This window comes from Manduca sexta, chromosome 23 (assembly GCF_014839805.1).
Source record: "Manduca sexta isolate Smith_Timp_Sample1 chromosome 23, JHU_Msex_v1.0, whole genome shotgun sequence".
Taxonomy (NCBI): Eukaryota; Metazoa; Arthropoda; class Insecta; order Lepidoptera; family Sphingidae; genus Manduca; species Manduca sexta.
Window position 1 is genome coordinate 16498020 of NC_051137.1, and position 25390 is coordinate 16523409.

Here is a 25390-nt window from a genome sequence, read left to right on the forward strand (position 1 = left end):
TTTTACAACCAAAATGGGACCGAAATGCCTTTACGAGTGATATAAATAAATATAATTATGTGGGCAATTAGCATTAAGTTTTAAATTACTATTTCTAAGCGGTCAGAAAGTAAAATGAAATTAGTGACCTGTAACAGCCCCACTTCAACATAAAAATGAGGTTAAAATTATAGTCGTTGGTTTAATAGTAAAAATAAATAGTATAATGTTGATGTGGGTGAAGTAAGTACATACATCACATTTTTTCGAACGAATACTAAATATATATTTCTTTAGTTTATAGATCAGCTCCCCTTCGGGGATTCAATATGAATCATTTATGAATACTATTTGAACTCTGTGGTTCAGGTCCTCCATCACCAGAATATAGTCTGTATCTACAAGTAACGTTCTGATTGTAAATTATATTTATTTTAAGATTATTTTATTTTACAATTCAAATATCTTGTCCTTTATTCTTTTAATTAATAATAAATAAAACCGACTATAACTATATTTCTTTTAGTTTTAGTACTGTTTTACGATGTTTAATGAAAAAATATTGAAGTTTCGAACAAAGATAGACTATTTTTGGTTGTTGACAGTTGCAACAACTTTACAGAATGTACAACTTAACAACATTGCTATCTCTTTTCTTCAAGTATGTAGCCATAAATTAGAAAAAGATGGAAGCTACGAAGTAATTTTTATACGTTGGCTGCATTTGAAGTTGGTATTTGCCAAGAGCCTGCCATTTTGTAAGATAGAAGGGAGATAAAAAATAGTTTTATGGTGTTAAAATTTTACAAATACTTCGTTGCCATTTGTATTAGGGCCAAAAACAAATGTTTAAATGGACGCTTCGTCCATTATAACTCAGGTGTCACGGGATGACGAGCAATTAAACAATTATGGATCCGACAGAGGTAAATCTCAACCGAATTACACCTGTTACCTACTAGCATCAAATTAGAGCGTATAGTGTTACCTCCTCATGAGTTGTAAATATTTGCCGATCGTGATCGATTCTAAATCGGCGTATTAGTGGACGATTCGCGTGTCGGTGTCGCGTTTCTCGTGTGTGTGGTTTGAGGTAAACAAATTGAAACTTGTGGACGCGATAACATTCCTGCAGCAACCTTGAGAGTTGTCTCGGAGCACCAGTACCAGTCACTGGTGTGTGGTGGCGAGTGTGTGCCGTCGCGTCAGTCGGTGTTGAAGTGTGGTGTGCTCATGTGTGATGGTTGTTCTAGGGTCATCCCCTGGCGTGCAGCATAATGAGGGGGACGTTACACCAGTATCGGGGTCCACCCCCTTGGGCAGCAAGAAGTCGTCCGGCAGCGGCGGCTTTCTGCGCTCACTCTTGTGCTGTTGGCGCGGAGGCCGTGGCAAGGGCCCGCCCGGCGGCAATGGGACTAACAGCATCGACGGCAGGGCTTCGCCCCCGCTGTTGGTTATGTCTGACCATGCCCCGAGACCGTTGTTACCACCAGTGAGACACCAGGACATGCATAAAAAGTGTATGGTCATTGACCTGGATGAGACTTTAGTGCACAGTTCATTTAAGGTATGTATTTTTTATTTAAGTTTTAATATTAAACTGATTGGTGTTTGTAAACATGTTTATAACATGTTATTTATTTTGCCATTTGAATATGTTTAATTATTTTCCTGCAGCATACAAAAACAAAGTTCCAATGAGTTAAACATATTATTTAATATTTCACATATCTGTTTTAATGGTTTTAATCATGGTCTTGTTTATCATAAAGCATGAATGCTTAAATTTTATTTTATCATGTTTCGTGTGAAGCATCAACCAATATACTTATTTATCGTTCAACATTAAACAATTAAAATATTTTGGTGGTGTAGTTATGATATGGTTTATCAATATACTATACTGTAGTATGTTTTAGGACAAATTCAAGTCGTAATTCAATTTGCTCTAATCTCATTTCTCATTATTTTGCAAATACTTGAATTGAAATGGTAAATATGTTGAATAGAAAATGCAATTGCACCAACATAATTAAAATTCTGTATGCAAATAATCATTATTATACTGATATAATTGTTTAAAGATTATTCTATTTTCATGGAAAAAATATAATTTTAATTAATAACATTCTTATAATTGATAACTATATTTCAAATCACAAACTGTAAATGTCTATTCAGCTCCGTAACATTAAAATGTTGTATACCAGAAAAGATTACTCGTAAATAGAGTGGAAGTAAATTTGGATAGAATTTTGAGCAAAATTACTGGTATCTCTCACACCAAACATCTGGTTGTAGGATAATGGCTCTCACCGGTAATTACCCCCAATTGTATGTACACTATTGTTTATTTTTATTTATGTTGGTAAAAGATGCAGTACTTTAAACTCTGAGTTTCTTTATTTTATTCCATGGAGAAGTGAATTGCGTAGAGCTTAAATGATAACTGATAGAGGTGTTTAGTAGCTGGAGTGAGTTATTGTGGTTTGATTCCCATAATCGATTATTTTAAAAGAAAATTATGTTTTTGTATCTTATTCTTTAGAGTACATTATGCTTTTAAGTCTTGACAGAGCAGAAAGATACTATTGTGTAATAATTTTGAATTTAAATTGTCATTTCGTTTTCTGAGTCCTTAAATTGCGACTGGTAATGTTTAGAAGTTATTTGCTAAATATTTAGTATGCTACTGATACAGTGTTTTCATTGTAGTAAAAAAAAACTTTACTTACTTCCCCCCATACTTCTGACGTTTTTTTACAAAACCTCTAGTCTTCTCGGACAGAGGAGCCAGCAAAAATTATTGAAATATCAAGTAACATTTAAATAATGATGTCTTTTGTTTACGCGAATGTCTACATTGAAATAAAAATAATTTTTCGGATTTTATCGCGGTTTTTATATTATAATTTAGCCCGGCCGTCCTGTGGCTATGAAGGCTGCAAAGTTTTCGAAACGTCGTGAGAAATTATAATATATAAACCATGAAAAAATCTGCAAAATAGTTTTATTACAATAACATTTTAAAGTTGTCACTGACATATTGTACCAAAACTTTAAATGGTTACAATATATTTTATCTCTTCAAACTATTAGTCAACATTTTTAACGCTTTGACAATGCAAAGGCGTACGAAGTTAACAACACTTTCTAAATACCAACAAACACTTACTGCCAAACTATTGCCATGGGAAATGCTTTTGTTCCCACACTTATGCTTATTATTTGGTAACAGAAAACTAAACAGTAGTTAAATGGTAACCCAGAAAGTTGTGATTAGACAGAATTGAGTGTTGGGTGGGAAGCAAAAATTCTGTGCTTAGCCTTTGTAAATAAAAAGTTACTGGCAAACCGAAATAAATGTTACATTTCTAGAATGTTTATTGTGGCTTGATTCTTATGACTATTTTTTTGGAAAGTAGTCTAGATTTGACACAATTGGCATCCTTCATCAACACTAAAATTAGTACGTATCGCTTCTTTATCAAGCGCATAGATATATTTAACAAAAAAGTACATATTGATTTTATGTTTACAAAACACGATATAAAAAAAATAATTCACAAATGCTTACGTAACTCCAACATTGTATCACAAACGAGCCATGACTTTGATAGGCGAGTGATTGCTTGATGAGCATGACTCATACTTACGAAACAATCGGACGTCGCTATAATTATGTTTAACTTTATTCTATACTCTAGGATTAGCGAGACATCATTGTAAATTCAAAGAATTGCAAAAAACACTGCTACGATACAAATTGTCTTATTTACATCAAATGAAGACATTTCCTCGACCAATTGCAATAAATATTTTACGTCTATAGAAAAATAGAAATTGTTTATAATGGTAAGGTTTGAAATTTTTTTCTGATCTCTACTCTCGCGAATACAAATCAAATGGAGAAAAACAAATCAGTTAAAATATAGATCCTTTACAAGGATTTCTGTTAGATAACTTTATTTTATTGTGTCTTACAAATATTACGATAATTTGAACTTGAAACTTTTTTCGCTCTCTCTACATTCTTATTACGCTATCAGTTTTCCGTAAACAATTTTTATGGATACGAAAATTATAGTATAATTTCACTTTGCAGACTATATCGCTTAAACGGTAGCTTAGATAAAATGAAAGATAGTGTTCGATACCCATGTGAGCAGAGATCACGTGAAATTCTTAGTTCCTTGCGTTTTCAAATAGCAAAAGTACCTTATTGTGCAATAAAAAGAAACAAAATAATGATTATACTGTATCTGACTGAGCATTGTGTAGTCCAAATGTAATTAACAGCGAGAAACATTGCCTCCAAAGACAGTCGCTAGAATAATGCCGGCCTATCACGTTTGATGTACATCCAGCTCCCGAAACGCGTATCGTCGCGATGTTTAATGAAATTATGTTGATGTTCTAGTATAAAAGGGGTAAAATATCCAACTTCCGCGAGGAATAGCCTGCTTCCTTCATTCATGATGGCTTCCGTTGACAGTGGCAGCGGTAAAAATATTAATAATCCGTTTGCAGAAAACGAACATTTAAAAACGAAGAGACCTAATTGTAATGTTTACAAACTTGAATAATAACTCGAACTGGGATCATAATCTCCATCGATATTAACATTATTTTTTATAATGATTTCTTATGTTGACGCGAATGTTGACATCGAAATTAAACTATTCATCGGATTTTGTCGCTGTTTTTTATATTATTATTTTTTCCGGACGTTTCGTAGTGTTTATAAAAAGACATTTAAGCCAATTTAGTTAAATATAGCAATAAAATTATTTAATGAATTAAAATAAAGTATTTTAAGATGAATCTATGCTTCTAAAGTTTAATCGTACGACGCAATATCACAGGATCTGGTCTAAAAATGCAAATGCAAATTTGAAATATCTAGATTTTTTTTATAATTGCACGTTTTGACATACTTCGGATATGCGTTGCTAAATGCACACAAATAAAATTGATATTAACGACACACCGTGGTTAATGATAGAGAAACATTTATTGCAACCTGACTACCAGTTTGGTTGAACTTGTTTTTTCGCAACACACGTCTAGTTTGCGGCTTAATGTTTTTAGTATCTCCTTACGGCGCGACGTTTATCTTAATAAACGCGATTCGTATTGAGGTATTTACATAATTAACACCGTTATGGTTAAAGGAAATCCTTTAGAATGAGCTGGTGATTTATTAGACAAGTCTATACTTAAACCTGTAAAGCGATGTGTTAATAATGATATAAATTTCGACCGAGCCATACACGCAGGACGATACACTACAATAGACCAAATAACATATTAATTGATAAAATCTAGAAGTCTGTTTACATCCTAGATAAAGCAATATCAAACACTCATAATCCACAATAGCTAAGAAAGTTTCTAAATACATTGAACTTAAAGACGAAATTATTCGAATGTGCCGTCTTCAAAAAGCAGTAATAGCCCTAATAGTGTTGTCAACTACGGGCGTGATTCCTACACAGCTCCACAACTCCCTACAGACACTCCATGTACCAAAATTCATATACATCACTCTTAAAAAAGCAGTAATCCTCAATACTTGTCGCATTGTGAGAAAATTTTCTTCAGAAGACCACGATTGAGTTTCCTTTTCCTTTTACGCTACAAACAATATTTTACCTTATGATGCTGACTCTGAGACATGGCTTTGGCCCGTCCGTATCCTGCAAGCCGACCTATGAGCTGAGATTCAGTAATGATACAAAAAAAAAAAAAACATTTATATCAGAATATAATATTCCGTAGAATAATATTAACATTTAAATATGATTAGCAACAAAGCACTTATTATTTATGGAATCAATAAGTGACAATCAAATTTTGTTGCAATGAAATATGGAGACTGTTAATTAATTGGTTGGTTAGTTAATGAATTATCCATAATATTTGAGGAGCGATAATAATACTTTCGACGCGTGGTTATGGATCGTGTAACACAAAACCAGGATGGGGTGTGACTACAGTTTGGTGGTTTCAATTACGTGGTCATCGCGACCTCGGTTTTCGTGGGTTTTAGAAGTAAAGTCGGCAGTACCCTGTATGAGGAAGGTATCAATTGCAACACTGGTGTAGTCCACATGTTCAAAAGAGACGATTTCTGGAGGCCTAATGAATTCTCATCAGTGCTTATTTTGGCTTAATTGTTTAGGAGCGGCGATGGTCGCTTACCATCACTTGTTTTATTGTTTTTTTTTACTATCTGTATTAATATATTTAAAAATATATACAACGTAACAAATGCTTGTCTCCTTTATTAGAATTTAACAACATCCTGAAATATACGTTTCATATTATAGTATTTGTTACCCTAATGTAGATTATTTCAGTTTTTAATTAGGTATTGTATTATTGATAATAATTGCAACTCCAATAATAAGTTTTGTGTTAATATAATTAACAGGAAATAGGATATTTATAAAAACACATAAATAGGTACAATACATATTATTATCTTGCGTTATTTTCGTCGCATGGCCATGGGCTGTTAAAATAATTGAATTAATGATAAAGTTATGTTGTACTGTATTATTACCAACTAGTAGCGAAGGATTAGCGAATGAAAGTCGTTTTCAAATCTTATTTGACCATGTTGGTATTACCACCATATTGGTTTGCGTCCATCACCCGTAAAGGTATCGTTGCTTTACTTTCTTATAAAATGTTTGAAATCAGTCATATATTTTTACAGGCTAATGTCTAATAAGTTATAGACAATGATTTAAAAATTTTACGTGAAAGTTTGATATTAATATAAAAGTACTTTAAGAATTATTTTTCGCAAGAAATTTGGGTTTGAAAATTTAAGCATTTGTCGGTACCATTTCGGCGTGTGTTGAATCAACTATAAGATATTTTATCGAACATCAATATCTTTTTAATACAGAAATGCTCTCGTTGGACGTGTCGAATTTAAATTAAGTAAAAATAAGAAAAATGAATCTAAAGAGCAGTTATTTTTGTCCTCATTTTTATAAATGTCCAACAAAGATTTGCAATATAAGAACCACTTAAAAGCTTTAAGACTGCAAATCTCAACGCCGTGTCCGCTCGTAATTTATTCCGTCAAATTTACATTTATACAAATTTGTCGTCGCATTTCATGGTTTAATTGAATTATCTAAATAGGGAAAGTTACTATGTAAAATGCCATGAGAGGCATGATTTTGACGACGCCGTCAAATGCGCCAACTCTAATTTGGCGAAACCAGTTTTTATTTGGCCTCATTTTAAATATCAATAGGAAATCAATGTAATACGCGGTGCGGCCGATTCATTTATTGTGAACCGTGAATAATGTTTAATCAATTTGTCCTGATGGATCGTTCTGAATGTAACGTTTGTTCTGTCATAGCATCTTTCCGTTTGTGCTCTCGCGATTCATTTCGCAGATGAAACTATTTATTGTGTTTCTAAAATTAATGTACAAGTTTTGATTGGATGTTTTGTGGCGTATCTTTTTCCTCTGTTGTACTACGCAGTTGGCTGTTCCTATTTTTTGTGTTAGGTGGATTGGCGCGCTCGTGTTTAATGTTATTGTCAATGATGTTTTTTGTATTATTGAAACATGTAAACTTATTAATTGTAATCAGTTAATTTCCTTTACTGTACCAAGCAGTCCAAGTTATAGATTGTTTTCAGTTGGCAAATTTAATAGTAAAGCGTAGTCAATATTGTTTGATCGTTAACCAAAAGTTATAAAAGTCCGTATCAATGGTATCATCCAAAAAAAATGTGGTATCAAAATTTCATACCGTTATAAGTGATTGTACTTAGCAATTCACCCACTATGCTAATTGTGGTTTCGATTAAACTCACCGAGCAAGTGTCTATTACATGTCATTATAACTATTTTGATGCTTTTATCACTTTCATGGTCCGCATGTGGTATTATAATGTCTATTTCAATTTCAATAGAGATGTTCAATGTTTGAAGATGAAAATGATTAGTATAATTTCATATTTTTATGTCGATAAGCATCAAATTTGTATTAATTTTAAGAAAGTGGTTCGTTGGGTTAAAAGACTCAAACTCTTGACAAGAATATTATTATCTTTGCAAAGTTCGAAAGGAAGACGATAAAGTTGTCTAATGGTATAATTTGATCCGAATGTTATTGAATTTTCCTTCGTTATCCTAAATCAAAAAATGTTCTCACAAAGATATCCTTTTCCCTAATGCCAGTATGGAAAATATTATTTAGTGCTTCTATTGCTGAATTATTTTTCACAGTATTTCCTGTTGCAAAAAATTTGTAGTATCGATCGTAATATACTACGTTAATTAACGGAGTTTTAATACATCTTTTAGTAATTACTAATTACCCATTATATTGCGTGTAACGTAATGTTTTTAGAATTCGTTAAAGTATGTCACAGGGATTTCAGACCACAAGCACGTCATCGTTGTATTTGTTTATTTGTTGTAATGGAAAAGTATCTAATTGATTTTCAGTATTTAGGAAAGTTCGAAGGTTTTTGGTCAACATAGGCATATTTACTAGGTGCGTTTGTATTATACATGGTCTAGTTGGATTAATAATATTGTAGATATCGTCACGTGTTGCGATCAACGTGCACGGCAAAGTGACCTGATGGTAAGTAAGTGGAGTGGGATCCAATAGAATGTCGACTGACGAAAGATGATTACCCCTCGGCAGTCGACACAACTATGCCGGCCTGTTGTAACCGGATATACACAGGGTGATCCCGGAACGCGACACACTTGCGTGGCCCACTATGGCGGGTTTTAACATCTTGTGTACGGTATAAAATATATCCTTAAACCAGCAGTTTTCTATATACCGTCAAATGTGAGGTTTATAACAGAAATGTGTTGCGAACTAATCAGAATTCCTACCGTCAAATCGCTCCTTGGCGAAAGAATTCTGGTGTGCGTTGTCCCGGCTTGAAGGACATTGAAAATGACTAAGCATTATGGCACTCGTGTCTGAGGGTGACAATCGACGTGCCTTGTAGTATTTGAAATTCTAATAACTGGATGTTGTTGCTAGTATTTATGGGCTGACTTTACCATCAAGCAAGAGTACTCGTCTTAACAGTTCTAGAAAACGAAATGAAAACCAAGCGGTCGCAAAATTTGTAACCAAAATGAATCTTAATCAAAAACCAATTTCCCTCATTGAGCCAAATTCAATATAAGCTATGCATAGTAAATACTCCGGTATATACGGCGGTAAAAAAGGATTTAAGTTGATTCGTATGCGTAACTGCTTTGTTTTAATTTAATAAGCTCTACGTGTGGTCTGTGTCGGAATGTCTCCACTAAGCGAATTCCTTATTCTTAACGACCATCGATATACATGTATTACATACTAGATTTGGCGTTCTGAACATTCGCGGTGTTCAACTGAATTGAACTGCAATCCGTTTAAACTGACTTTAGGATGGTCAACATTGACAGCTTGTGGTTATGTACGGAGTGGCGCTCATGATATAAGAACTCGAGTCTGAATAAGTAAAATTATTTGTTGTTCAAGTGAATAAATAGGTTATAACAGTGACGTTTTGGTTGCCATTTTAGTTCAAATTTTGAACAAATAATTTATATGGACATTTGTGGCTATAGAATATACGTCAGTGTTAACGATAATTATAACAGAGCTGTGGTCATAGTTTACTTTTAATCAAAGACCTTAAACTATATAGTTAGATATAGACTGGACATCAGGGCCAAATTTTTGCTCCAAAAGTTATTACCAATTGGTAATAAATCGCTGTCTTATTTGAAATGTCCTTTTGACAAAGTCACAGCGTCCTTAGATATTAATACAAAAATAATATATTTACAGAAAATATGCTAATATTCGCATTAAAAACGTGCTAATCATGATATGGAAAGCAATATAGTATTTTATATTAATGTTTTGCCATTTCACGGTAGATTGAGTGACGATCACACAAGCGCAAAATTTTTGCATGACAATCTTACCAATGTACGCTCGATAATAATAATATCAGCCCTGTATTATATACTTGCCCACTGCTGAGCACGGGCCTCCTCTACTACCGAGAGAGATTAGGCCTTAGTCCATCACGCTGGCCTAGTGCGGATTGGTAGACTTCACACACCCGCGAAATTCCTATAGAGAACTTCTCAGATGTGCAGGTTTCCTCAAGATGTTTTCCTTCACCGTTAAAGCGAACGATAAATTCACAAAGAATACACACATGATTTTAGAAAAGTCAGAGGTGTGTGTCCTTGGGATTTGAACCTGCGGACATTCGTCTTGGCAGTCCGTTCCACACCCAACTAGGCTTTCGCCGCAGAGCGTCCGCTCTATATAATCTTAGAACTCTTTGCTTTTAATGATCTTATATTATAGCCAATAACTATGTTGCTACAATCGTTTACACGAACCATAAATTTCGTATTGGTAGTGTACGTATCGTGTCCTATTTTCCCGTCGCCCTTTGACGTAACACGAAACGTTGCTACAGGTCGACGTAATTAAAACGACTGACGATGGATACAAAAGCTATAATTCGTTTTTCCTGACCCTATTTAAAGTGTAAACAAGATTTTAAGTCGTTTCGATTTATCACGTTATACGTCTGTTTGTTTCGAATTGCTTTGTATTTTGGGTGATGTAGGGTTGATTTTTAAATCATCAGATAAAAAATATTCGTGGGAAAAATTACAACACAAACTAATTAAAAATGCTAATTTCATGTATAAAGTTGGTAAATTGTCTCAATTTTATACGTTGCGTACGTAGGTATCTAAGTTATAATCTTTTTGATGGATACATTTTATTCAATGATAGATTTATATTTTTCTCAATCAAGAAATTTAATTTAAAAAAAAATCGTATGTGTTTATAAGTTCTTTTATATTTTTTTTCTTAAATTATTACAATAACCGGCAAACGTACAAAGGTCATTTATTGAATGATCTCCACCGTACATAAACATCCAACGATTCCAGAGAATCATAGCGGCACTGTAGGGCTTAAAAAAGTAGGAATTAGGAATGAGTAGGGGTTTATTGGGACTTTCGGGAGCCTCACTTACCATGTAAAACGCAACAGCGAGGTATCACTTCCTAATGGCTTTCTGTCACAGTGGTTCTATAATAGTCAGCAAATAACTTGAGGGCAATATTCATGTAGGTTTTTTTAACGTTAGTAAAGCTACAGTATATCGGCTATTTTATATTTGCACGCAAAGTGTCCTCACTGGTACATGGTGAGTGGAGTGGCGTCCAATAGAATGTCGGCTGACGAGAGATGATTACCCCTCGGCAGTCGACACAATTATGCCGGCCTATTGGATCCGTATATACACAGGATGATCCCGAAACGCGACACACCTACGTGGGCCACTATGGCGGGTTTTAACACCTTGTATATTATATTATATTAATAAAATATATCCTATCATCAGCATATTATACCTCCACGGTCGAGCCGGCCAATTCATACAATAACTAATGTGTTTATAGCATGGCTCTTCCACTTTACAATCGACAATTACATATAAAAACTAAGAAAAAACTAATTGTTGTCGTACAATGTGCTTTAACATGTATTGTTATTATTTTGTCGACTGAAGAAGATAATGGACGCGCTTGTAACAATGATTGTGTTTAATGACGTGATGTGACACGCTCTTGTGTCATTTAGCATTGTATGAGTTTCGTTAATATTTGGTATTCTCCATGGAAAGTATTTTTGGTCGAGTTGAATATAATCTATTGTTTTCGGAGACTGATCCGTAGAGGGCGACAAAAATTAGGGATAGCCCTATTGAAAATAGTCAATTGTTTCCGAACCCAATACCAGTATTCAATTATACGTTAAACTCCATCGCTGGCTCAGAGAGCCTATGTTGATTTTTAGTTGTCTTGGAAAAGTGAGTTTTAAAATAAATATTGGTAAAAAATTACAAAGACAATAATTCATGGTCCCTCCTTTATTTATCTTTCGGGATTATTGGAAATTTGTACTTAAAAACATAAAACTAAGTGATATATATAGCTCAATTTGTACATTATATTACATAGAACCTTGTTATAATGAGCCAGCGATAAATGACTGTTGCATGAACAGGCAAATATTGGATTAAATATTAGGATAATCTTTCATATTGTTATATTACTGTATTAACGATTATCGGTCTCCTACTGTTAGTAATTGAAATTAAAACATCGTAAACAATAGATTATAAGTTCTCTGTTCGTACCTGTTTTAATTCCTATGTTGATATGAGTTTTAATTCAGTGTGATAGTGGCGAAATGTGAAATTTTCCGAAAAGAGGAGCGGTCACAATATATCGGCACTAATAGCATGATTGTGGTCTGCAAATCGTTCTAATGATAATTAGATTCTACATAAAGGAAAGCCAGCAGGAATCAGGTTATATTGAACCTTCACCACTGGTGAGACATCACATTACAATGATTACAAATAATGAAAAATTATTGAAGAAAAATTAAAAGAAAAAAAATTTAAAGAAAACCTGTGAAACGTAAATTAAGAACATATTCTGAATGAAGTCTAGCATATTACGTACTGTAATGTCCAGGGCCTTTGTCACATACAGCTGTAATGTCTTCACTTACGTAACGGGGAACTTTTAGAGCATATCATACATACGCGAAAACAAAGCCACCGAGATTCATGCTATCCCTTCCTGTCTTACGTACCGGAGTAAGAATAAAAATGCAGCCAGTATGGTCTTCAACAGTACAAGCTGATTATAACCTTATCACAATTATCTATAAATACAAAGTGTACATTTCCGTTGTGAGCGCGTGAAAACATGTTTGTAAATTAATTAGATATTCATTAAGATAAATAATTCAATGTTGAAGTTAATAGCTAACCGTCATATAACATATTTAGTATACAAAACCTCCTTAAAGCCTTTGAACTCAAATGTTACATACTTTATTATTTCACTTAGGTATTGTTAAATATATCAAAAAAATATGTGATATAAATATTATTATATTATAATGAAATATAGTATGAATTTATAATTTACTACTTAACATCTAAATATTTTCTATAACCTATTTCTTTTAGATTAAGGCAACATCTCAAACGCTTCTTTTATCGATGGTGAAAATAGACCAACTAGATTTTTTTTTAATGTTTAGAAATTGCTTATTTTGACTGGTTTATATGGGATCAGATCAAGGATTAAGATTGGGTTAATTTATTTAAACGGTCGTAAATGACGTAATGAGCTATCTCTCTTGATAGCACGCGTCATGCCTATCCATAAATATTAATAATACCATCCATACTTGTATATGAAGGATGTTCTGGTAATTTATAATTTATGTTGGTAAAAATACCGCATAATAAGTACCAGACCGATTAGGATCGAGTTATTGAAATAAATAATTTAGGATGGCATTCAATTTTATCTTATCATTCGGGACATAAAGATATGCTAATTTAATTATTTCAAGAACCCTGTTGCATGTTATAACTGGGACGATTTAACGATCATGTAGGCAAAATGTAGCTAGTAGCTACATCACACATGAGACGTCTAGGCACACTGTAGCATTGCTTTTTCCTTAAGTTGGTGGTTCCGATTGCTTTCGTATTGATATATTATCATAAATTACTTATCGTAATTTAAGCATACTGCACGCTATCGTATTCTCAGATAACCGTTATCACTTATCAAGTGTAATTCATTGATATCTCGATAACCTTGGGAGTGCATTGGATTATTGTCAGGTGACCCGTTATGTTTTGATTTAACAATCGGTGACTTGGTATTTTTATCGTTTGGTGTTTCATATTTGTCTGCGTCTGTTCGGTTGATGATTTTTGAAATTGGTCTTTAGGACATCAGATTGTAATGCTTTGTCAGTTCTTTAGTTATCATAATTTGCAAGGCGGTCAGGGAGTAATTTAAAATCTTTTAAATTAACGCGTTATTTTTTGTTATGTATTTAATATCTATCTTATACTTGAGTTTTACACAATACTGATCCCTGTCTAAGCCCCATTGGTATAGTATACCAACTTAATAAAAACTACCACACTGGTTCCTGCCACATAATATTTTAGGAGAAAATATATTCCCATAATAGACACATAATATTCAGTGTAGATCAACCTTTATTCAGAAATTATGAAAATGTATTTGTTGAAATAATGTAAGACATAATGTTAGTGGCATAATGTTTTCGTTGCCTTCGTCATGTGAATATAGTTTTTACTCTTTGGTAATGTCTGTTTAAAGTTTAAAAATTTGTTGTAACTTGTAGGTATAATAAAACAGTTCGTTCGTTAGATATATCCGAGTATAACTTCCACAGTATTTATACGTAAGAGCCACTGTAATTAGACTGAAGTACTTTTTGCAGAACTGTAGACGGTCGACGGAACACTACGACTTGTCTAAGCGATTAGTTATTCGTAGATTAGGTATACATTAGCTAGTCCGCCGCAGTAGCTATATAGTCTGTCTAGTTACTTAGCTTTACTGCGGTGTTCTAAATGTCAATGCTTAGCATTTAGGATTTACAATTCTACAGCAATATACGTAATCAGTAAAAAATCGACGCGATTTCTTAACTGTAATATACCCATTAAGATTCACGATAAGAAAAACCTTTTATTATATTTTCCTTTGTCCGTTGTGGTATTTCCAAAATATCTCGTATATTCTGATTTAACTTTTATGTCCTACGCAATCAATATTAGCGCGATAAATCAATTTGTAAAACGTAAATCTAATTGAAATATTCATGGAAATTCGGACATTTTTAATATCAAAGCCACCCACGCATTAATTTCACTAAATGAGACGGGCTTCATTTACAAGATTTCCACGCACCATCAATATAATAGTGTTAAAATAGACTACAAACAAGAATACGCGTGGGCGAGCATCGGTGTAACTGAAAATTAATTAAATATTACTACGTATCTCGTCTCTGTTGGTAATATAGTCACGGTGATTATAAAATTAAACGTCTCGTCAGCTTGTACCATAAAAATAAAACATTTTGCGCGCGAAAGTCGAATATGACCAATCGTGATTCACTAAACAATGTTGGCGCACTGACGTTTCGTACGCTATCGTAAACCGGATATAGTTGTCTATTTATATAGTTTTTATACATGTGAGGAATGCTGGGTTTTATGGTAATTTATTTACACGCGTCGTTATTTTACTATGAACTGGCGAGACTCGTGTCTGCGTTGGCAGTGGATGTTTTGCGATTTAAGTTGCGTTAAGTGGCTGTTCATTACTCGTGTACTTTATCTAAACTATACCCATGCTCAACGTAATCTCCATTTTTGTCTTTATATCATACTAGCTTTTGCTCGCGGCTTCGTCCGCGTGAAGGAGTTTTCTGGGATATTTTTTTTCCGAATTACTTGATATGTATCGTTATATTATGACTAAATACACAAAATCATTATAAGTTATATTCTATGTGTTATTCTGGTATATAACCAATATTACTGTAAAGTCTCATTCTAATCCGTTCAGTAGTTTTTTGTGAAAGAGGAACAAACATACATACATACATACATCCATACATACATCCATCCGCACAACCTTTCGCATTTATAACATAAGTAAGACAAAACTTCGTCTTTTGTTTTCCTAAATATGTTTACCAACGCAAAATTTTCGTTACGCTTCATTAATGTTCTGAATATTTTGCATGTATTATTTCAATTCGTTTTACGAATGGTTTAAACAGTAGGTATTTGATAATTAACAGACTCCTACTCCATTTACCGATATTGATACCAAGGGCGCGTAGGAAATAATTCTCATGTTCTCTTGCGAAACGAACTTTGCATAACGCTCCGACCTTTGTATAAATTATCGCTCAGCCGACCACTTCGCGGCAATCATAATCGAATTAGGTAATTTGTAATGTCATCGCGAGCATTATATTCAACCTTTTGTCAACATTTGTGCATTGTCCTAATCGTGGTTATCTCGACGAAACGTTTTTTCCGGTTTCTCACAGACTTGTTCTCAAACTATACAGTTTAGGAACTAGAGCGTGCAGCCAGACGTTTCGCCGAAGGGTTCTTATGGTTTAAGACGATGAGAACGGATTAAAATGAGCGAAAAAACTCGTTGATAATGTGAAAGTTGCAATTTAAAACGTGATTTCGTTCAGCGGTTTAATGGGATGCCTCATGGTTGTTTTTCATTTGCGGGAAATTAAAGAGTTGTGTGATAGCGGATGCTGGCCACTACGTTGTTATTGAGTTCCAAGTTCTAACATAGTTTGCTTATGTATCTTTCTTGAGATTACAACAATATGCAGTTTTAAGTCTTTTAAAAAGATTGAAGGAAGCTGTCATCAGTTTAGAACATGACATAGTTTGCTGGGTCTTAATTGTAATATTATTAGTACATATGGCATTTATTTATTTACATATTCCACAGAAGTCCAATTGACGATTAAGGTATAAAGTAGCATAACATAATAGCTACCATTCTATTGTTATCGATAGAATTACGCTACTTATTATGTACCATAGGGAGTGTATGTCATCTCTTATTATATGCAAGTATTGTATGATTATCTAGACGTATTGTATGACGTATCCCAGAAACTATATTAGGCCCGTATAATAAAAAGGATTTCTTTCAACACAAAAAGAAAGTTTATGTTTTTCTTACATTCCCTTACTAATAGTACCTCGTTTGATTACTAATTTTTATTTCCTAGAACACTGTTTGCGTCATTCAAGTGATATTGCATTTAACACAACCCCATATTGAAGCCTTTAAAATGCTTTATGCCGAGTGGCGCGACTAAAAATACTTCCCTACACGATACGTTTATGCAACAGTATTATAGAATCAGGTTCCAGGCCAATTGTTTTATATCCCTCGTTTAATATTTACTGAGAGGGTAGTTAGAGGAGGTTCTCAGTAGTTAGAGGAGGCCCGTGCTCAGCAGTGGGCTAGTATATAATACAGGGCTGATTTTATTTATTATTATTAATATTTAAATCGACGAAAGCCTATTAAAATTTATTTTTTTAGGAGTCTGTAAATCGAAAGTTGTTAATTATCGCTTGCTTTAAAAGTGATTTAAGGATCGACAAATCGAAATTTCTGAATTATTGCTTGCTTTAACGATGAAGGAAAACATCCCGAGGAAACCTGCATACCTGAGAGGTTCTCTATAGGAATTTTGAGGGTGTGTGAAATCTATAAATTCGCACTAGGCCAGCGTGGTGGACTAACGCCTAATTTCTCTCAGAAGTAGAGGCCCGTGTCCAGCTGTGACAGTGTATAATACAGGGCTGATATTATTATAGTAAATATGTCTCGTTTGTAGTTTGTACCCGACAATGTAATATTTATGTGGTAATAACCTATCCAGAGTGATTCACATTTTGGGATCAATTTACTATGTCGTTATTGTTACGCGGAGACATAGGACAAACGCTTCCCCTTAATAAAGAGTTTGACTATTTCATTTCATTCCTCTATAATCTAGATATGAACTAGGAAACTGCTTTTGTTCCATAAATGAAAATTGTTTATTAATTGAAGGAAAAAAAAAACATACGTGCAGTACGTATCATGTACGAAGTAACATTTTTTATTTATCATTTATGTAGTTTTAATTTATGAACTGATCGGCGTGATTGTTTCGACTGGCGAGGAATAATCTTTTCTCGTCAGTCTATTTAGACTCTATCCGGCATTCCATTAGATACTGTTTCATTTAGCCCGTATAAAAAAAAAGCCAGTGGAATGCCTTATTTTATGAAATGTTTGTTCAACATAGCTCCCATAACCTATAGCAGGGATGTTATGGAGCTCCGTAACCGTAACCGAAACTATCGGATATCCGAAATAAAAATATATCCGTAACCGTAACCGTATCCGTTAAAAAAGTTTCGGATAAGTTACGGATAATATGTCCCGACAGGTTTTTGTTTCACCGCTCACGTGCTACGTGAATTTTATATAGTTTGTTATTTTTAATCATAACATAATCTCTTCATAAAGAGTTTTTATCTTATTTATTAAAGTGAAGGAAAAGTATTGTGTTACGTACTAAATTTATTTATAAGGACAATATGCGTCGAAAGTAATTTAATTTGGACATATCGTTTTTTTTTTTTTTTTTTTGTTCAATTTAAAGGTAATTTTGCAAAATGTAAACAGTGAGATAAAAACTTTTCACGGAGTGGAGGTGGCACTACTTCACTGTAACTTCATATCAAATTAAAACAGAGGTTTTCCTAACACCCATGTCCCCCAATTAGTTCATCGATAATTAATAATCGACGATGACGACGAACGATAGTTAGTATTCGTCGCCCTACTGTATTACATAATATTTTTTTTTATTTATTTTACTTTAATCTAATATCCGTAACCGAAACTATCCGAAACTACCGGATAATCCGAAATAATTACATATCCGTAACCGTATCCGAAACCGATATAATTTTATTCCTATATCCATATCCGTATCCATATCCGAAATTTCATATCCATAACATCCCTGACCTATAGGTATGCCAATCCGGAAAGCGGGTTTTGATCTACATTTCGTACAGCATGGCCTTGCCGTTCAATAAAAATGTTAATGCACTCATAAATGCCAGATACAAAATCAATTCCACAATCAAAAGGTGGAAATGATAGTGTTTTATTTTTGTACGCTGCCCCTGTGGGGTGTGCGCTGAACTTTGACACCCACGTAAATAGATTGTGTTCTCTATGTACTGTGTACACGAATATAAACCGTTCTAGTTTTAACTGTTCCACTGATCGCTAAAATTAAAAGTACACGTGAAGGAATTTCTTCTAGCCGGATTTCGGCCACGGCGACCAATCTCAACCGAGATCAGCCAGGTATGCAGGAGATGTTATAGTGCACACGTGTGTGCGTAATAAACAGGTGCATTCTCTGTTTCTTTACTCTCATAGTTCGGTGAGACGGCGATCCGATATGACAGGAGAGAGTCAGATACAGGACCTATGGCTTTTCGTGCTTGAAAGTACACAGATTCGTAGTATAGGTATTTAGCGATAATTATGGTGTGAACGCGGTTTAAGGTTGAGTGGTTTAGTTCTGTCTTCTTTGTACGTGTAGTGTATATTATTCCTTGTGCATTCCAATAATATACACCAGGGATGTTATGGATATGCAATTTCGGATATGGATACGGATATGGATATCGGAATGAAATTATATCGGTTACGGATACGGTTACGGATATGTAATTATTTCGGATTATCCGTAAGTTTCGGATAGTTTCGGTTACGGATATTAGAATAAAGTAAAATAAAAATATTATGTAATACAGTAGGGCGACGAATAATAACTATCGTTCGTCGTCATCGTTATTAATTATCGATGAACTAATTGAGGAATTAATGAATTAATTTGAGATGAAGTTTTAGTGAGGTAGTGCGTCTCCTTCCCGTAAAAGTTTTTAACCGACTTCAAAAAAAGGAGGAGGTTATCAATTCGACGTGAATGTTTTTTTTTTGTATGTTTGTTACTTCAGTACTCGCTCATTTATGAACCCATTTGGAAAATTATTTTTTTTATTCGAAAGAATATCTCTCCAGATTAGTCCCATAATTTTTTTTCAGTATTTTGGTTTTAAAAATAAAACACCTAGAATAATTATGTCGTCCAAGAAAACGAATTCACGAATTTAGCTTTCCTGTAATGTTTTTAGTTATGTTTTTGCATTGAGTTTGGTTGAGTGTACTTCTTACATACTTATACATACAGTATCACACCTTTTCCCTTTTTTAGGGGTAGGTAGAGGTATAACACCACAGCGAAATAGTTGTACTGTGAGCGAAATATATCAGTTGTGTTTTTGCGTTGGGTTCGCTTGAATTTACTTCTAACATACATATATATAGCATCACACCTTTTCCCCTTTTCAGTGGTACTCAGAGGTGTAACTCCTCAGCGCGATAGTCGTATCGTGAGCGAAACACAACTACGACATCGAGACGGTCTACTTTTAAACTAACACACAAAAGCAAAAAATAAAAATAATTTTAACAAAAAATTAAACCGCCTTTAAAAACCCCTGAAAACCAAAAAATAATTTCACATAACAGGTATATATTGGATACCAGCTTTGGAGTCGGTGCCTAATTAAAATTGCTAGTTAAGCTAGATAAATATATTAACGAATATACGAAAACAATGTGCTGCCAGCGTACAAAGTCAGCAGGTCAGATCGTCGCCGGAGATGAACACACCGCCGCAGCACAGCAAATGGAAGCTATTAAGGAAATATTTAAATTTGTGAACTGTACACTACCTAAATGCTCACCCTGTTACATATAGCTGGTCAAATGTGGGTGTATTACACTCCCTGCTCCGAAAAAAGAGGAAAGATAAAGGTGTAACACCATATATGTGCATGGTATTACACCTTTCATTGTGTATGTTTGTTAGTAGTTAACGCAAACCTACTCCTTTTAATTAATTTAAAAGAAATTTAGCTCATGGATGGACTATGCTATTAAAATTAAACAATGTTTCCGTACATTTGTTCACATATTTATCTAGCTAAACTAGCAATTTTAATTAGACACCAACTCCAAAATTGGTATCCAATATATACTTGTTATGTGAAATAATTTTTTGGTTTTGAGTGGTTTTTGAAGGCGGTAAAATTTTTTGTTAAAATTATTTTTACTATCACACTGTTTACATTTTGCAAAATTACCTTTAACTTGATAAAAAAAAATGTCCAAATTAAATTACTTTGGACGCATTTTGTCCTTATAAATTAATTTAGTACGTAACACAACACTTTTCCTTTACTTTATTAAATTAAGTACCTACCTACTCCTAAATAAAAAAAAAATATGTATGAATGAGGTTATGTTATGACTAAAAATAACAAACATACTATACAAGATTCACGTGGCGCGTGAGCACTGACACAAAAACCTGTCGGAACATATTATCCGTAACTTATCCGAAACTATTATACCGGATACGGTTACGGTTACGGATATATTTTTATTTCGGATATCCGATAGTTTCGGTTACGGTTACGGAGCTCCATAACATCCCTGATATACACAATGTTTTAGAATAATATTTTATTTTATTAATTGTACTAATCCGAATTCAATGTTCATAGCTAAGACAGGACAACGTCTGTCAGGTCAGCCTTAGTATAGTTATAGAAATAGAAATAGAAGATAGATAGTTATAGAAATTTGTTGTGACGAAATTGTCCATTAACAAATTTTAATATTACGACGTAAAGATGAGATCACTTCCGTTCGCTGTAACAGTTTCATCCACAACGATTTAATGATCATGTTAATGATGTATTTTTTTATAATTTAGTATTAATATATTTTATCATTAATTTACGTAAGAAAATACAGACTAATTTATGTTGATTTGAAAACATTTCTCCCTTAAACCTAAGCTTAATTACAGTCAAAGCTGGTTATTCGATGCAGTCAATGTCGTTCAACACCGCATGGAATGTGTCGTCAGAAAATCCGTTCACTTCCCCAATAACTGCTCACTTTCACAGACCTCGTGATGATGGTAAAAGACAGTCGATCATCCGCCCAGCCCTTTCCAAATGTTGTATAACGTTGAATGTAAAAAGTAAAAGGGCACGCCTAGTATTTAATTATTTATCAATTTTCAACCGATTATGTTCTCTGTCAGAATTTCTATTTTATGTTGAACTGTTTGCATAGAAACTATCTTGCTGATGGGGTGATGAGTTAAATAATATTGAACTAGTACAATAATAGGAATTGTCAGGTGATTTGTATTATGCTAAGGTCATTTTATGATCAGATTTACTAGACTGATCAATGACTGCCTTGGTGGCACAGTTTTATTACGGTATAACGCTAGTACTGAAGTCTTATTTACGGTCTGTCAAGTCCGGCAAAGTTATATTGTTTTTTTCTGTTCAGTATCAGCCCAGAGTCTGGAATTTGTGCTCTATATGGCGATAGGCTCGCTTACTATCACATCATGCACGGGAAAATGGGTGCAACCGTTGCGTCTCCTATTCATTCAGACATTAAAGGTGTGAGTGTGTATAAATTTGCTAGTTTTGATTTTGCATAATGATGGTCTTCAATCATAGGTATTAGCGGCCGACAGATTATTGCGATCGCCAAGTTACGAACGTCATATTTGAAATGTGTTCTCTTTGCGTATACAGATTTGGATATTTTGATATATTACCTAATTATTTTCTGCTCAATGTATGTTGTTTTGTACCGCGATGACTTCATAACAATAATGACGTATGTTCATTTGATGGATTCCTTATCGATTATTTACTATTTAACCCTACTTATTAACGTTACTACATCATATGCGTAGGGAACAAAAGTTACATAAGTGGAAGTTATTATCCGCGATTAAAAAACGTTTAATGTTTTGCACGCAGTTGCTATTCGGGTGATTGTTGGCACATTGTGTGCAAATATGGAAAGTTATGAGCCATTTGGTGGTATTTCTGTAGTTATTAAGTGGAAATTGTTTACTTTATGGCAATTCACTTCACAATTTATGTAGATACTTGATTTCCTTTAAATAACTCCGCAGTGACTATAAATCTGTTTGCCCCGCAATGTTGTAAATTTGAAATCATTATTTGTTCATAAACTATCAGTTCTAAAGCTATTGGAAGTGTTATGTGTTTATAATAGGGAACACAAACCATTTGCTGCTAAATGACTTTCAGTTCCATAGCATGAAATAGGTATATCGATACTAGTCATGTAAAAAATACAAATTCAATGTCAACCGTCATGAAAAATGGAATACCACGAATACAAACTATTGAATTATATGCTAGTTCATTATCTGAGTCATGTCTACCACATACGAGTGTACCCACTTAAAGTTCTATTGTGATTTTGCTTTTGGTTAGCTCCTCGCGTGTCAAGGCCGGAGCCTTGGATGTGTTTGGTCAAACGATCGGGAATCAATTCTAACCATGTGTGCTAAGCAGACAATGCACCAAGGCCTGTTTGCTTTGACTAGTTGAATGACTTCGAGGTTGTTACCTCTTTTTTCTGTCTGATGATTGGATGTATTGAATTTTGTTTCATTGTTAAAAAGGGATTCATCGTTGATCGATCGTCTAATTTATATGAGAAAAGTAAACATTCTTTCTACAACAAAGCAAGTGATATAAGATTCATTCTAGGTACTTATGATAATGATAGTGAAAATAGAAAATAATGATCGCTGTAAAACAAATATTTATGCTTAAATTTTGATTACCTATTCAAGATTTGGCTATTGCTTTTTCTCAGAATTCTGCGTAGTCAAGCAGAAATAAATTTTAGTGCTTTCAGTCTAGAGAAGAAAGATGTACATCAAAGAACGTATATTTTAAAATAAATTAAAAAGGTCTTTGACCATTCAATTGATATTGTTGTACACATTTTTGTGAATATAATTCGTCAATGATGGATACTGAGACAGTAATACTAAATCGCTATTGGTTGGTTGTTGTGATAATTAAAAAATATTCCGAATTCGTGACTTGATTATTAGCGTTTCTTTTATGAGATGGACGTTAGTGTGTCACAGAAGCGGTTTGTTCAGTAATTGATAAAAAGTTACTAACGCTTTTTGCATATGAATGAATAGCTATAACTCCTTTGTTGTGTAGGTCAAATACTTTGTGTCGATATTTACTATTGGTGCCAGTTGTGATAATTGGCGAATCTATTATCGTTGGTATGTCGGTGGAAACACCGTGTTGCGTTGAGGGCGTTTTTATGATAATGGCCTTATGTTCCATAATTATCATGGTTGCATTAAGGGTGATAATAGCTTAAATGTTAAAATCCAAAAAGTTGTGTGAAAGTCTTTAGACAATATTGGTAGGCTCATCTTCCGTCTACGAAGATTTATCAAGTTTTATATTTATTATAGTAGATGCCATCCATAATGTACAAAAAGCAATTAGGTACTACCATGTTATGAGTCATATAATGTGTTGTATCGCTTAGTTATGTTAAAAAGAATTCCCGATTGAATTACATATAAGCACTTATGTTATTATATTGTTTGTACTGCCCTAGTTGTTGATAGTTAAAGTCATTTGCATAGTTAGAGATTGTGACAGTTCATAGCATACATTTGAACACGTTATAACTCTGCCCGACATTTCATTGTTCCACAGTTTGAAGGTTGAATTAAAAAGTGATAATACCCTTGAGAATGTCTTCGAACAGTATTTGTTATTCATTTTTAATAAGTTTACTACAATTTTTACTTGATTTGATGAGATTGTTTTCGATAGATCGATTAAAATGTATTTTTGTATAGCACAATTGGGTTTTATGTTCTGTGATTGTCTAAATCAGTATCGATTTGGGATTGGTATAGTTAGTTGGATGTAAGCTATTTGGAATTAAGCTATTTTAAGAGATGTAGTAGATTATAGATAGTTATTTACGTTTCGTTTGGTGCATGTCAGAAATTGGTTATCAACTGCAATATTTATGTCGAAAAATAAGAGTATGAAGTCTTAACCTCCAGCAATGTTAAAAATAAATTTATTATTTCTATTATTTTCTGTACAATTTATGTTTTACATTATAAATCAATAAATTTAATAAAAAAGTTAGTCTCCCTTTTTAAAAGCCAACTCCAATACCTAATGTGGGGATTGCATCACATTTTGTGGTTTCTCTAGTTTGTTAAGTGTTCCACTTGTTCGTGAGTTGGCTTGTCGATATAAAATGTTTTGATCTTGACTTTCGTTTCAAAGGCCATAAGAGCGATAATGCCTTACTGAAAGTTTTGGCACCGTCAAAAAAGCGGCGGATACAGTTAATTACGTAATATAATGCAAATGTTATTGCCGAAAATGGACTGTATATTTCATTATTTTCATAAATATGTCAACCTTAACAAAGAATGTAAGCCGCCTTGTGTATTCGAGCGGTTACAAAAACAACGTCTACATCTTATTGCGTATTAAGAAGGTCTTATGCAAATCATTAATTAATTCGATATGGACTCGTGTTTATAATGTGCTTTGTTTTTTTCTAAACCATGAGTAATATTACATTGGGGACATTATTGGATTATGTAAGTATTACTTGTAGCCTAGTTGGGTGTGGAACGGACTGCGAAGACGAATGTCCGCAGGTTCAAATCCCAAGGGCACACACCTCTGACTTTTCTAAAATCATGTGTGTATTCTTTGTGAATTTATCGTTCGCTTTAACGGTGAAGGAAAACATCGTGAGGAAACCTGCACATCTGAGAAGTCTCTATAGGAATTTCGAAGGTGTGTGAAGTCTACCAATCCGCACTAGGCCAGCGTGGTGGACTAAGGCCTAATCCCTCTCAGTAGTAGAGGAGGCCCGTGCTCAGCAGTGGGCAAG

General features: G+C 33.7%; 1 protein-coding gene across 1 annotated transcript in view; it reads left to right on the forward strand.

Moving 5' to 3' along the window:
* Nucleotides 1-680: 680 nt before the first annotated feature.
* Nucleotides 681-25390, forward strand: part of LOC115456284 (carboxy-terminal domain RNA polymerase II polypeptide A small phosphatase 1) — a 41969-nt gene continuing 17259 nt past the window's right edge. Inside the window, exons 1-2 of the mRNA XM_030185289.2 lie at nucleotides 681-905; nucleotides 1233-1546. Of these exons, the coding sequence (XP_030041149.1) occupies nucleotides 833-905; nucleotides 1233-1546 (387 nt within the window). The 5' untranslated portion in view covers nucleotides 681-832. The remainder of the gene's footprint in view (nucleotides 906-1232; nucleotides 1547-25390) is intronic.